Here is a 15827-nt window from a genome sequence, read left to right on the forward strand (position 1 = left end):
TCCAATACAATTCCTAACACATTATATCATTTTTCACAGAAATAGAAAAAATAATTCAAAACTTCATATGGAACCAAAATAGAGCTAAAATAGGCAAAGCAATCCTAAAGGAAAAAGAATAAAGCTGGAAGCTTCACATTATCCAACTTCAAACTATACTACAAGGCTATAGTAACCAAAAAAGCATGGTACTGGTACAAAAACAGATACACAGATCAATGGAACAGAATAGAGAATCCAGAAATAAATCCACCTACCTATAACCAATTGATCCTCAATGATATTAACAAATATTAAAAATGAAGAAAGGACTGCTTATTCAAAAATGGTGCTGGGAAAACTGGCTAGCCACATGCAGGCAAATGAAACTACACCCTTACTTCCATCATATACAAAAATTAACTCAAGATGGATTAACGACTTAAATATAAGACCTGAAACTATAAAAATTCCAGAAGAAAACCTAGGAAAAACTCTTCTGGACATTGGTGTAAGCAAAAGATTTATGACTATGATCTCAAAGCAAATGCAACAAAAACAAAAGTAGACAAATGGGGCTTAGTTAAACTAGAGGCCTTCTGCACAGCAAAAGAAACAACCAACAGATTAAACAGACAACCTAGAGAATGGGAAAAGATATGTACAAACCACGCATCCAACAAAGGACTAACATTTAGAATCTATAAGGAATTTGAATTCCAATGAGAAAAAGAAAATAACCCCACTAAAAAGTGAGCAAAGGACATGAACAGACACTTCTCAAAAGAAGACATACATGCGACCAACAAACATGAAAAAATGGTCAACATCCTTAATCATCAGAGAAATGCAAATCAAAATCAAATGAGATACCATCTCACACCAGTCAGAAAGGCTATTATTAGAAAGTCAAAAACTAATAGATGTTAGTAAGTGTATGGAGAAAAGGAAATGCTTACATACTGTGGGTGGGAATGTAAATTAGTTCAAACTCTGCCCTCCACCATGGAGAACAGTATGGAGATTTCTCAAAGAACTAAAAATAGAACTACCATTCAACCTAGCAATCCCATTACTGGGTATCTACCCAAAGGAAAAGAAATCATTTTATCAAAGAAACTCCTGAAGTCTTATGTTTATCACAGTACTATTCACAATAGAAGTCATAGAATCAACCTAAGTGGACTGGATAAAGAAAATGTACTATATATACACCATGGAATATTACATAGCCATAGAAAAGAATGAAATTATGTCTTTGCAGCAACATGGATGGAGCTGGAGGTCATTATTTTAAGTGAATTAATTCAGAAATAGAAAACCAAATACCACATGTTCTCACTTGTAAGTGGGAGCTAAGCAATAAGTACACATGGACATATGAATGGAAATAATAGACACTGGGAACTCCAAAAGTAGGGAGGATAGGAGATGAGGAGAAAGTTGAAAAACTACCTATTGGGTACTATTTTCAATATACCATTGTAATCAACCTGCACGTCTCCCCTGAATCTATAATAAAATAAAAATTATTTAAAGTAAATTTAAAAAATGATCCATAATTGACTTCCCCTTATTAATAAGAAAAAGGGAAGTTAAAAAATCCAGTTTTCACCCTGAATTTTCAGCATCGACCTATTTCTTCAAACTTGTGATCTAATAACAGAAAAATGTATAATGCTATTTCATTCTTTCAAAAATCATGTTATTTCTTTAGCTCCATGCTAAAAAGAGCATAGTTATTTTGAAGCATATGTTTAAAGTAATAGATGTCATTCCATTAGTAACTTTTTTAAAAATCTAACACATTTGTAACTAAAATTATTTCCAAAAGTTCAAAATAAAAAGTAATACAACTAGATATTTGTCAAAGATTTCCAATAAAAATCACTTTTATCTCCACCTACTTAGAAGAAATTGGCTAAGCAAATATTGCATGACACAAAAAATAAAAGACTTTTGTATAACCTTTTATATTAAATAAGTCACAATTATGAATAATTTAACTACATTGATGCTTTAATCTTAGTAAATATCAAATTAAAAGATAAATATACAAATTTGTTTCAATTCAACTCTTGTTATCATTTAGTTATAATATCACAATGCTTCTCATTCATATTTTCTTGTATATCTTTTAATTTTCTCTATACTGAGACAACGGTCACATCAATTTATGAGTTTGCAAAGAAAGATAATTAAACTTCTAGAGAACATTGACCTGGTAATTTAACAAGCATCCACCATCAAAACATTTGTTCTTGTCACCTGATTTTTCAGGTAAATCTGAACATGTAATAGCTTTAAACTGCTGGTTTGTTTTGGGTGGAGATCCAAAATGTATTCAAAGATATATTTCATGATAAATCCTCATCCATATTAAAACTACACTAATGCCATGAATTTCAATTTGTGGTTCAAATGTTTAAGTAAATGAAAAGAAGGAGAGGAAAGGGGAGAGAAAAGGAAAAGCGGTGGGAGAGGAGGAAGAAGGAGAGAGAAAAGGAGAGAGGAGGGAAGAAGAAAAGAAAGAAAATGGGAGGAGGAGATTGAAGAGAGAACAGGGAAGAGGAAGAAGGACAGAGAAAAAGGAAGAAAAGAATGAAGAGAGAAAGGAGGAGAAAATAGGGGAAAAAAGGAGGAAAGAAGAGAGAGGAGGAAGAGAAAGAAGACTAGAAGTGAAGAGGAGAGGGAGAAGACAGGAGAGGAGGTGGAAGAAAGAGAAGGGAGAAGGAGCCAAATGGCTAAATCTATTTTCTGCAGATAAAAGTATTAGTGCTTATTTGGTAACATAAGCTTAAGCTAAAGCCAGTAGAAGGGAGGAGGAGAGTAGAGGGAAGAGGAAAATTAGGAGAAAAGAGGAAGAAGAACAGAGGAGGGAGGCAGATGAGGAGGAGAAGGGGAAGAAGATTTTATTCTCTGGTCTATATTCAAGGTAAACACTTAGATTTTCTTTTTCCTTAAAGCTAACTCACCATTGCAGTTGCCATTGGATAGGGAATTGAGCAACGTGTTTTGTTCACACTAAAATAAAAACAAACGTAAAGAAGAAAAATGTTATAAAATTTTACTTCTGTCTGAAAAAAATCACATAATTCTTTTATTTATAAAGAATAACAAAAAAACTCATCTCCAAAATTGTTTTTCACTAGCATATTTTTCAGAATAATGTATAAAACAATGAAATAATAAAATAATTAATTCTAAGTATATAGCAATTCAGTAAATAATTTCTGTTATCAGTCAGACTGTCTTCTTTAGAATATTTTCTGCAAGACTAAGTTTGTTTGGATTTTGGATTAGAAGTTAAACATTTGCACATTTTTTAAGTAGCATATTCAATCAGAAATCATCTTTATTAGCATTGCATTTTAAGAGGGAGAACCACTTATCATATATACTACCACTACATGAAAATGCTGGATTAAAAAAAAAAAAACAGCTCTGTATCCTACAGTTAATCTTGTCTGACAATAATTGATGCCTCTAAGGAGATCATCTGCTGTCTACTTCTCAAATAATGTATTATTGCTATTTTTGTTAATCATGATAATAGCAGTTGATATTTCTTCACTCCTCACTGTATGCCAAGGACTTCACACTAATCATTTAATCATCAGAACAAGCATATGAAGTTACAAATTTTATTTTTTATATGAGAGAGTCAAAGATTAGAAAGGTTAAACAACTTCACCAAAGTCACAAAACTAGTAATAGCATGGGTTAAAACCAAAGTTCATGCCCTTCCAATTCCAAGCCTCTTGTTCCCAACCACTACATTACACTGCTTCTCTCGCGAGATCAGTTTTTATCTTAAAGGCTGACTAGAGAACCTGTGTTTTCTCTTCTTTATGGCCAGTGCTACAGCTTATGTATTTTAAGCCTGACTCTTACAGTTATCAGCTACACAATTTCCATCTGGTTATTTTATCTCTCTCTATTTCTACCTCCCTTTTTATGTAACATTCAGGTAATGCCACTTACATCTCAGGGCTGGTGATGATTAAGTTAGCCTGATTAAAGGGACTGGCCCCTGAGAGATATTCAGTGAACTTGAGTTTCCTTTCCCTCCTCTTAAAAATACCTCATCTAGGCCGGGTGCGGTGGCTCACGCCTGTAATCCCAGCACTTTGGGAGGCCGAGGTGGGCGGATCACGAGGTCAGGAGATCGAGACCATCCTGGCTAAAATGGTGAAACCCCGTCTCTACTAAAAATACAAAAAAAAAATTAGCCAGGCGTGGTGGCATGCACCTGTAGTCCCAGCTACTCGGGAGGCTGAGGCAGGAGAATGGGGTGAACCTAGGAGGCAGAGCTTGCAGTGAGCCAAGATCGGGCCACTGCACTCCAGCCTGGGCAACAGTAAGAGACTGTCTCAAAAAAAATAAATAAATAAAAATTAATAAATAAATACCTCAACTGAAATCTCCCGTGCAAAAGAATTTCAAAATAATTTATGTAGATATTCTACCCTTAAGGTGGTGGATCATAATTCCACGCTTCTTAAGTGTGGGCTGCACACAGTGACTTTCTTCCAGAGAGCACAGAATAGAGAGAATGGAATCACTTTACAGTGTAGAAACCTGGCAAACACTCCCTTACCCAGGTGATCAAGGTAGAGTTAAACAAGTTGATAAATCATGTTGATTGTAGGTACCCTTGATACAGTGTGATGAGAAGGGCACTTTACCTCTTTAGTTTTCCTCACAAAAGGGGCCCTCTCTTAGAAGGGTCTCCCATCTGGTTTAATGATATTCTGTCACCATCTTGAAATCCTTAATAATTGTTGAACAGGAGACCTCACATTTTCATTTTGCACTGGGGCCCTGTAAATTACGTATCTGATCCTGTATATAAGGCTTCTATGGTACAAGTTAGGGTAAGGCCCAAAGGCAGAAGTGTGAAGCTGTAGGAGACAGGAATGTGGTTCAGGACAGCTCCTAAGACATCAGAAATGGGAGGGTCAAGATCTTCTATGTACCTAAATGACTGAGGGATAAGTAGCTCAAGGACACAAGAAAAAGAAGAGATCCTTGTGATCTAGAGGAGTCAAGGAAAGCTTCATGGAGACAGTAGTCAACCAAACTAATAATGCTAACTAAGATGTTATAGTGTTGAGTAGGCCAAACACTATTCTAAGTGCTTTGCCTTTATTAACTCATTTAATCCTCTCAGTTACATGTGAGAAAACTGAAGAACAAAGATTCAACAACTCGAAGTTCCACAGCTAGTAAGTGGCATACCCAGGCAGCTTGGCCTCAGAGTTCACACTCCTAACATTACAGAGGGCTTAAGGATTCAAATGATAATAGATAGCTTATTTATATTAAATCATATTGATGCACATTTGATTCAATATCACTGTTAATTGACAGTATAAATGGAGATAAAGAATTCTGGAATGTTATAATAATATTATTAAAATGATTGCAACAGTTTATGCATCTCTGAAGTCATTTATCATATTCTATCACGTTTAGAGTTAGATCTAATGCCTTTTTTTGGTTTTAAAAAAAGATCCTTTCGGCCGGGCGCAGTGGCTCACGCATATTGTAATCCCAGCACTTTGGAAGGCTGAGGCGGGTGGATCACGAGGTCAGGAGATTGAGACCATCCTGGCTAACACCATGAAACCCCGTCTCCATTAAAAATACAAAAAAATTAGCCGAGCGTGGTGGCGGGTACCTGTGGTCCCAGCTACTCAGGAGGCTGAGGCAGAAGAATGGTGTGAACCCAGGAGGCAGAGCTTGCAGTGAGCTGAGATGGCGCCACTGCACTCCAGCCTGAGTGACCGAGTGAGACTCTATCTCAAAAAAAAAAAAAAAAAAAAATCCTTTAGAGGTTGGTTAAGAGATCCATTAAATTAGATCATTTGTCTTATTTATTCTTTTTAGTGCTATAGTACCTGTGACAGATGTCCATTAAATATGTGCTGAATAAATGATGAATGAACAAGAGAGTGATTACCTAAAAATTAACTAAAAGAATCAAATAATCATAGGTTTTGCTGAAGGGAGAGGTATCGAAATACTTGTGTGATGTATTATTATTTACTTGATACATGTTTTATTGTCATGATATAAGGCTATATGTAGTATGACATTCTAATCAAACCATTGATCCTACCTTGCTGATATCATCAAGTGGCTGATTACAGGCATTTTCCTTTTGGATTATGTTCATTAAATCAGTATAAAATTTTTTTGCATTCAGGAAAACAAGCGGGTTGTTTATTGAGATAATTTTCACCTGCTGCAGGGTTTCCTTTTGGAGGAGAAAAAGAAACAGATGCAGAATTCTGAATTAAATAATAGAGAATTATAGCCAATAAACAATCAGATCTAAATGTCACTCAATTTTATAAGCAATCTCTCAATTAACATTTTCATACTAAAATGTATTTAGAGGCCTTAATGTACTATCACACTTCCTTAGGGGAAATATATACTTCCTGCTTACTAAGAAACATTAATAATGGCAAGAAAGGTTGGCAGCTTTTCAGAAAGTGGCCCTTATTCCTCCTAGCTGGTTTTTCAGGAGGTAGTAGCCTAGACTATCTAAAGAGTTCCAGGAAGTCCTGTCCTTTCAAAAGTATCTCTTTCATTCAATCTATCAATTAAAAATTAATTTACTTAACCATCAGTATTTTTTTAATGAAAATGTGTTCTGAAGGGTCAACTATGAGTCATTTACCTCATAATGACATAGCTTTCCTTCAGCTGAAATGTAACTTTACAAGTGATTAACAGACCTAATTTGAAGACAGAGACCTAGAGGTAGTATTAGGAATATAATTTCACTTTGGGCAGGCCTAGGAACTGGTTGCCAGGATGTAGTGAGTGATGTAGAAAGGAAGAAGGAAAAGTTATGACACAAAACGTGTCTGCTTTGGCTATTTTCGCGTCACTTGGTGATGTGCAACTAAAACAGTCTTCTCTATGACCTTTGGGGCAAGTGGCTTACCTAGAAACATAGAGGAGGGTAAATTCTACAAAATGACAACTCCTTACCAACTAAGTAAAGCAATATTCTTTCAGGCTTTACTTCCATAGAAGAGGAGATGCAAAGAATAGCGATTCATACAGACAGAGGATAGAAGTATGAAAGAAAGAAAATATTAAGTATGCTAATTTGGACAATTCATTTAACTTTTCTCAGTTCCCTCATTTCCAAAAATGAGATAAATGTTTAAACTAGAAAATCTCAAAAAGTTCCTATAGTTACAAAACTGATTGAACTTTGCAAAGTGAGGAGATTTGCAACAAGTAACTCAAGAAAACAAACAAACCTTAAGTTGCCAAACTAACGTTCGGACAAGAGTAAACCTCTTAGAAAAAAAAAAAATAATGAACTCTTAAGCCTGTCATATTAGTCATCCCAAAGCACCAAAGCTTAGCCTGACCCTCTAATCACACTATGTCAAACTTGTCCAACCCATGGCCCGTGAGCCACATGCCACCTAGGATGGCTTTGAATGCAGCCCAACACAAATACATAAACTTTCTTAAAGCATTATGAGACTTTTTTGCAATTTTTGTTTAGCTTATCAACTATCATTAGCGTTAGTGTATTTTATGTGTGGCCCAAGACAATTCTTCTTCCAGTGTGGCCCAGGGAAGCCAAAAGATTGGACAACCCTGCACTACATAATTGTGCCAATGTGTTGTTTTAAGTTAATATGGAAAAAAAATGTATTTGTGAAAGAATAGAGATTCAAATTGTTCTAGAAAAGAAATTATCAGTGGGGTTGAATTCACTGAGTGGGAAGAGATCTCTCAAATCAGGAAGGGTCATTTCACATGAAGAAGAGGTGGAAGAGTGCATAAATGGAAAAGATAAATGACAGATTATTTTAATTTAGCTGAAAATTCCACCTAAGAACTTATATTCAAATCTTGCTTTATCTTAGTTTTTTCCCTCTTATTTTTTATACAAAACATTGAATAATTAGAGAGATGTAATATTATAGCAAAATTAAAATCTTTTGTGAAACAGTTATTATTCAAGTCAGTGAATAGACAGAAACCAATCAAGACTTAAAGATGTGGAGAAATTTCTAGCACTTTTATCTTCCTACAAATCCCCTCATTCACTTCTCTACATGTTTAGCCCATGAAGAAGTTAAGGATTAGACAGAATTTATTAAACAGTGATTTTTAAGCTGAAAATAGTCAAATCCGAAGCCAAATTCAGTCTCAAAGCTAAGGAGGTCAGGGCTAATACATGTGTACTTGTGGTGTGGATACACAGGGGACTTCAGGGACCCAAAAGTCAGTCTAGGGCTTTGCACAAGCACTAAATTCCCATGGAAAAAATAAGGAAAGAAAAGAAAGGCAAAGTTGGTGGAAAACTTGAGCCTAGAACACCCTGGAAGGCTCTGAACCCAAATAGCATTCTGTGAAACAAATCTTTCCATAGTATTAAAAACATAAGCCATTCCCTTGGGTGCCGCAGAGGGTTCCTGATGCTACTTCCTACTTCCAGTCTATTTGGAAATACCCTGACTCTGGTCCTTCTGGTGGGAGGCCAGTTTACTCTGTCCTTAGGGGAATTATGAGATACTGAAACAAGGGTATGTGGAAAATAAACGGAAAAAGGTTAGCCAAACATTTACAAAGCAGGTTCAAAATGAGGGCAATTTTCTTTAATTGGTAAAAATATTTCAAGTCAACATTTTTCCCCTCACTTTAAACTGTTATAATCATCCTTTAGAACAACAAACTACAATTCAGACATAATCAATTGGCTTTCCTAAGCATGAGCAGAGCAAGACTGTTTATACAAGTTGTGTCCTTAAAAAGCTACCCACTGTGTAAGAAACCAATTCTATTGGCATTCTGTGGCCATTGGACTGAATTACCCTCTGCTAACATACAGTCTCATTGACTGAGTTAAAAAAAAAAAAAAAAAAAAAGCAATACCATGAACCAAATTTGCTTCATTCCCTCTCCTATTTCCTATCTTCCTCCATGATTTAATTCAGAATAGACTATCAATTTAGTTTGATTACTTTATGCACCTCAGTAATGGAAAAGAGGTGTCCAAATGCCATGATTCTACAGTGAACTGTAGTTCTAGGTACCATGCTATGCTTTTGTCTGAATGCTGAATCCAAAGAGATTTTCTTTTGTTCTGTTGATTCGTTGCATGTCGTTTGCCACATATATTGTGATCACATATGTACCATTGGAAGTTTATACTAATTAAAAACAGTTATATTTTTAACTATCATAATTTATCTAATTTTTGTGATATCTTAAAATTATCTCACCCACAAAATGATTAACAATCGCATAAAGGAAAAATAAAACTAAACTTACACTGTCCATTTCTGTCTTCACTTTAAATTCCATTTCTTTCATATTTTTTATACTTACAGTCATTGCTCTAAAATTAAAGCAGATAGAAAATAAAAAAGTCATTTCCTAATCATTATATAAACAATGAAGAAATCAAAAGTAGTTATTTAATAACTAGAATGTGTCTGAAATAATTTATATCCTATAACTCATTTGTTCATAAGAGGACATTGGTAAATCTATATATCTCTGGGATATTCCTGGATAGAAGTTAACAACAGAGGCATATAAATAGAGCCCCATCTCTCCAAGCTACTAGATGTGGATTAGTAAAGAAGAATTTTAAAAGAGAAAAGGCAAGAGATTATGCAGTATTGATAAAATACTGTTTTAATGAAAAGCAAGAAAGAAAGAATCAATGACAAGATGGACTGAATAGTATTGAATCCGAATATATAAATTCTATAAAGAAAGACTCTATGGAGATAAAACAACATTTTTTAGAACACATTATTTCACAAATAGCTTTAAGGGAAAGATGGATGTGAAGTAAATAGAAACATTATTCCCACAAGAATACTTTGTAAAGCAGAAAAAGAATTGGTCAGACTAGGGAAATGATTTATAAATTTTCAGTAAAATGACAAAAAGAGACAGTGTGTTTCTCAGTAAATTATCTAGAAGATAGATTAATCTAACTTCTGAAAAATAAAATTTTCTGAAGTTATTTAACTTTCTAAATAATTATATTGTGAAATGGTTTGTGATCATTAGCTACTAACTCTCTTCACTTAAAGAAACCCGGGAGGCGGAGCTTGCAGTGAGCCGAGACTGCGCCACTGCACTCCAGCCTGGGCGACAGGGGCGACAGAGCAAGACTCCGTCTCAAAAAAATAAAAAATAAAAAATAAAAAGAAAAAAAAAGAAATCTCTCTATGATGCAGTATAAGGCTAAGGGGTTTATTTATTTTAAAAGAGTTTATATATTCTATTTTATAATGTTGATAAGCTATTTATCTTCATTAAGTTCAACATTGTTAAATATCATATGCAGATAAAACATTTTCTTATCTATTTGTCCCTAGTTCTCTGACAGCAAGAAAAACATGAGATTGTAGTACTATATGTTACAGAGAAATAAAAGTAACTAGCAAGTACCATATGGCAAGTAACCATATATTTTGCTGCAGTGTCAGAATAAACAGAGCATTTAGATAGGATCCTACCTTGGGAAGCGTCCTATCACTATAGCTATGGTACAAACAACACCAAACAGCAGTCCCACATTGGCAGCAAAGCATATTGTAAATACATATGTACTGACCCATATGCCCTGAAAGAGAAACAAGAAACAGAAGTTGTGAATCCTTTGAAATTCACTTCTTCTCATTATTGCTAAGTTCCTCACAATCGTATTCTTAACACTCTTGTGACCAAATCTCTCAGCAAGAAAATATTATTTAACAAGTGGTAAACAGAAGCTCAGAAATACAGAAACAAATCCTGCTCCATCAGACTCTCAGCAGCAAAGGTGGGGAAAAGTTTCTTCTTTTATTTCCAGACACTGCCAACCCTTAGTTCAATCCCCAACAAACGCTATATTTAAGATCTGTAAATAGTTGGTTGATGTGTATGGTTCAAAAGCATGCCATGATTTCCCACTCCTTTCTCATCTAATGTAATATTATTACAAGCAATTGTGTACAGATTTTTGGTCATTCCCAACAATATTCTGTCTTCTAGCATTGCTATAAAAATAACTAAGGTTGTTTATTAATACATAAGGCTCAGGAAGCCTAATTTTAAAATGACTGAGTCAAACAACACTGCCAATGCCACTTTTAGATCAATCACTATGAAGATCATTATAATTTTATTTGTAAGGGGCCATTCATTATGAAAGTTAAAATATCAGGGCCAACTTAGTTTTTGGGAACATTTCAAAAGATTACATGAAACTAATTCTCTTTTAGTTGGAATACCAAAGTTATTGCAGTTTTGTTCACCACGTAAAATTATAATTTGCAACAAGATATTGTATTATAGTTGGCATTTCTAAGCTTAGTGCTGAAAAACTATCTTCAAAAGCAAAATAATTTGTGAAATCCAGGTTATATTTTTTTAACACTAAATCCTGCATTTATCGAACAGTAAACTAACAACGTTTTTAACCTCTCTCGTCCTCCCAAAACTTGCAGCACTTTGCCTCTGACTGCAATTCTACATTTATTTATTTCTGTCCCAATAGCTATATTATCACTTTAAAATATCTTTGAAAACATATTTCAATTCCATATACAAATGAGAAAGTTAGAAACGTTTCTGTATTCTAAAAATAGCCTAGAATCTTGGGGAGGGAAGGAGTGCAACTGTTTTTCAGATAAGTCTGAAATAAATATTTCTAAAGGGCTCTTTTTTGTTGTTGTTGTTTTTTTTTGAAATACTTCTCCTTTGTCTGGACTATTTATCTACACTGAGTTTGAGTGATTCTTAACAGACTGTTTTGAAAAGCTGAGCCCTTGGAAGCAAATGGAGGGAATTTTATCCTTAAAATTCCTTTTGATGTAGGACAAACACACATTCTGGAGTAAAAGAGAGAATACAATTTAAATGAATCTCATTTTAAGATCCATCATCTACAAATGTAATGCTAGGTTATTACTTACTATGAGATCATTCCCAGCTGAAATGGTTTTTCTTTATTCAGGTGAACACACAGTCAGTCATCTGAGTCTTCTGTTTATATAGTGTGTGTTTTTTTCTTCCTGGTGTATTATGCTATACTTAATCATATACAAAACAAGGCTGCAAGTTTTTGACTATTATTTTAGCTTCCCATGATGACTCTGAATCTCACTCATTCTCAAATCCTAACTGAATCTGCCTGAATGTGGCAGAATAATACCTCACCAAAAGCTTTATAAATCTAATTCCTCTGGGCCATCCTCCATGATTCAATATGGCATAGGGAACTAAGGATCCTGGTCCCTGCCACTTAAAAAACCATAGAGCCTGGAGGCCAGAATTCATCAGAGCAACCAGAAATTTTGGTACCATCTGGTTCTATTTTTAAAGCATATTTACTCTCCCACAACATCATCTATTATAAGTTGGGCTTTCCAAATGCTTACTTATTTGCTGGGGCTACATTTATAGCTTTGAAAAAATATCAAATGGAAATTAATAACATAGACCAATAAATAATTCCATTGGTTAGAACAAATCCCAACAGCATTCTGTAATAATTCCTGTTAAAGACCCAAATGCTAGTTGTCACAGTTATCAAGAATTAGTTGGCTTTTGGGCCCCTATTTTTTATTTTTTGTTATGTGTTCCTACTTGCTCTCTTCCCTATTTGGCACTCACAGTCCCCAAACACAAACTAACCCCAGTGTTAACCTTAAGTAGGGCACACAATCCTTTGTCCTTGTAGAAAATACATCAGCATAAAGCACAGTTTAACAGCTACTAAATTACCTCATTTCGCCCTAGCCTATCTGTTGTACTATCTGTTTTTGTGGCAGATCCCTATTATTAAATTTTTATACATCTGAATTCTGTATCCAATGTTCAGCTATTCAAACTCGGTTCTGAGCCAATGAGTTGAGCCTCCATTTGGACCCCTATTTTCTCATTACTTCAAAGGGGGTTTTGACCAACAACTAAAAATAGAATCAGTATTAAACTGTTAATAGATGTAAAGAGGTGCAACAGTTTCTAATTTTCCATGTGATGACTATGTACATGATATTTTAAACTTTAAACCTTCAAATTAGTTTACACACACACATGCACACACACACACACACACACCCATATCTTGGATAATTTTACTTCCATGATATTCTAGGCACAGTCCATCTATTTAGAAATCTAGACATTATACGTATTGGGTATATAGCCTATATCCACAAAAGTCTGTGCAATATTCATACTTTGAATGCTGTGCCTAATAGTCCAATAATCCTTTGAAAGCTGTGCCCAATAACCCAATAATCCATGGCTTTTCACTGTTGAATCCCTTAGCAGCTAGGAGATATCTATCCACTCCAACCACAGAAGGCTATTTTCAAGCTAAATCCAATGTCCCACTGAATCATCATGCGCCTGCTATATCCATGTCACCTTTCTCACACCATATCTTTGCACACACCATATTGCCTTACTCCAAGTATTCAACTATCACGTCTAAGTAGGAGACTACAAATTCTAAGCTCTTAAGCAATTTTTCAGCTATCAAACACCTTCAAACTTAACATGTCCAAATGCAAACTCATTAACTTCACCCCAGAATCTGTCCTTCCTCCAACGTTCTCCTTCAGTTATAACACTAATATCCTTCAATACACTATAATCGGAAGCTATGGAATCATATTTTACTTTTTCTCCTCTTTAATCTACTTGTCCGATCATTTCACAAGTTCTTTAAATTGTTAAGAAAAAAATCTCAAGCCATATCCGTTTCTTGAATTATTAATGATATCTTAGTTCACACTGTTCCTTTCCTCAACTCTTTTGATAGTGTCCTACTTAACTGTCTGCTTTTGTCATCTGCATTGTAAACCATTTGCCATACTGCTGCTAGAATTAATGTTCTTTGTTTATATACTTTTTTTTATTATACTTTGAGTTCTAGGGTACATGTGCACAACGTGCAGGTTTGTTACATATGTAAACATGTGCGGCACCCATTAACTCGTCATTTACATTAGGTATATCTCCTAATACTATCCATCCCCCCTCCCCCCACCCCACAACAGGCCCTAGTGTTGATGTTCCCCTTCCTGTGTCCGAGTGTTCTTGTTGTTCAATTCCCACCTATGAGTGAGAACATGTGGTGTTTGGTTTTTTTGTCCTTGTGATAGTTTGCTGAGAATGATGGTTTCCAGCTTCATCCATGTCCCTACAAAGGACATGAACTCATTTTTTATGGCTGCATAGTATTCCATGTGTGTATGTGCCACATTTTCTTAATCCAGTCTATCATTGTTGGACATTTGGGTTGGTTCCAAGTCTTTGCTATTGTGAATAGTGCCGCAGTAAACATACATGTGTGGCCAGGTGTGGTGGCTCACGCCTGTAATTCCAGCACTTTGGGAGGCCGAGACGGGCAGATCACGATGTCAGGAGATCGAGACCATCCTGGCTAACACGGTGAAACCCTGTCTCTACTAAAAATACAAAAAAAAATTAGCCAGGTGTGGTGGCAGGCAGGCGCCTGCAGTCCCAGCTACTTGGGAGGCTGAGGCAGGAAAATGGCATGAACCCAGGAGGTGGAGCATGCAGTGAGCCAAGATCACGCCACTGCGCTCCAGCCTGGGGGACGGAGCGAGACTACACCTCAAAAAAAGAAAAAAAAGAAAAAACATACGTGTACATGTATCTTTATAGCAGCATGATTTATATTCCTTTGGGTATATACCCAGTAATGGGATGGCTGGGTCAAATGGTATTTCTAGTTCTAGATCCCTGAGGAATTGCCACATTGTCTTCCACAATGGTTGAACTAGTTTACAGTCCCACCAACAGTGTAAAAGTGTTCCTATTTCTCCACATCCTCTCCAGCACCTGTTGTTTCCTGACTTTTTGATGATGGCCATTCTAACTGGTGTGAGATGATATCTCATTGTGGTTTTGATTTGCATTTCTCTGATGGCCAGTGATGATAAGCATTTTTTCATGTATCTGTTGGCTGCATAAATGTCTTCTTTTGAGAAGTGTCTGTTCATATCCTTTGCCCACTTTTTGATGGGGTTGTTTGTTTTTTTCTTGTAAATTTGTTTGAGTTCTTTGTAGGTTCTGGATATTAGCCCTTTGTCAGATGAGTAGATTGCAAAAATTTTCTCCCATTTTGTAGGTTGCCTGTTCACTCTGATGGTGGTTCCTTTTGCTGTGCAGAAGCTATTTAGTTTAGTTAGATCCCATTTGTCACTTTTGGCTTTTGTTGCCATTGCTTTTGGTGTTTTAGACATGAAGTCCTTGCCCATACCTATGTCCTGAATGGTATTGCCTAGGTTTTCTTCTAGGGTTTTTATGGTTTTAGGTCTAACATTTAAGTCTTTAATCCATCTTGAATTAATTTTTGTATAAGCTGTAAGGAAGCAATCCAGTTTCAGCTTTCTCCATATGGCTAGCCAGTTTTCCCAGCACCATTTGTTAAATAGTAGAATTAATGTTCTAAGTATAGATTTGGATATCAGATTTAGAGAGTATATTAAAGGCATTTTTACACAACCCTCCTCTATTAAAATCCACCCAAAACAATATAAAATGTGAACATAGAAGGGAAAAAATCAGCATCAACAAAGCCAGAACAATGATCAAAACTTCTAACTACGAAATATTATACAGACTTGCCAAATACTGTGAAATTTGGATAATAATCAAGGAGGACACTAGAAGCCAACAAACTTATCCTCAGAGCTCAATCAAGTATAGATTTTTGCATAAATGCCAGAATCCTGAAAATTCTATACAATAATCTGGTAAGAGCTTTTGGGGCAACAGCTTCTAAGTTCTAAGGTCAAAGATGGGCTACCAGAGAAAAAGGA

The 15827-nt window shown here is 35.4% G+C and overlaps 1 protein-coding gene across 2 annotated transcripts in view; it reads right to left on the bottom strand.

The window, feature by feature from the left end:
- The window catches only part of SLC26A7 (solute carrier family 26 member 7), a 142784-nt gene that overhangs the window by 22209 nt on the left and 104748 nt on the right, over positions 1-15827 (bottom strand). For both annotated transcript variants that reach the window (XM_030794979.1, XM_003268285.4), the window contains exons 12-15: positions 10503-10609; positions 9298-9364; positions 6104-6241; positions 2955-3003 (exon numbers count right to left, since the gene is read on the bottom strand). In XM_030794979.1, coding sequence (XP_030650839.1) covers positions 2955-3003; positions 6104-6241; positions 9298-9364; positions 10503-10609 — 361 coding nt within the window. The remainder of the gene's footprint in view (positions 1-2954; positions 3004-6103; positions 6242-9297; positions 9365-10502; positions 10610-15827) is intronic.

This window comes from Nomascus leucogenys, chromosome 16, assembly GCF_006542625.1.
Source record: "Nomascus leucogenys isolate Asia chromosome 16, Asia_NLE_v1, whole genome shotgun sequence".
NCBI classification, from domain to species: domain Eukaryota; kingdom Metazoa; phylum Chordata; class Mammalia; order Primates; family Hylobatidae; genus Nomascus; species Nomascus leucogenys.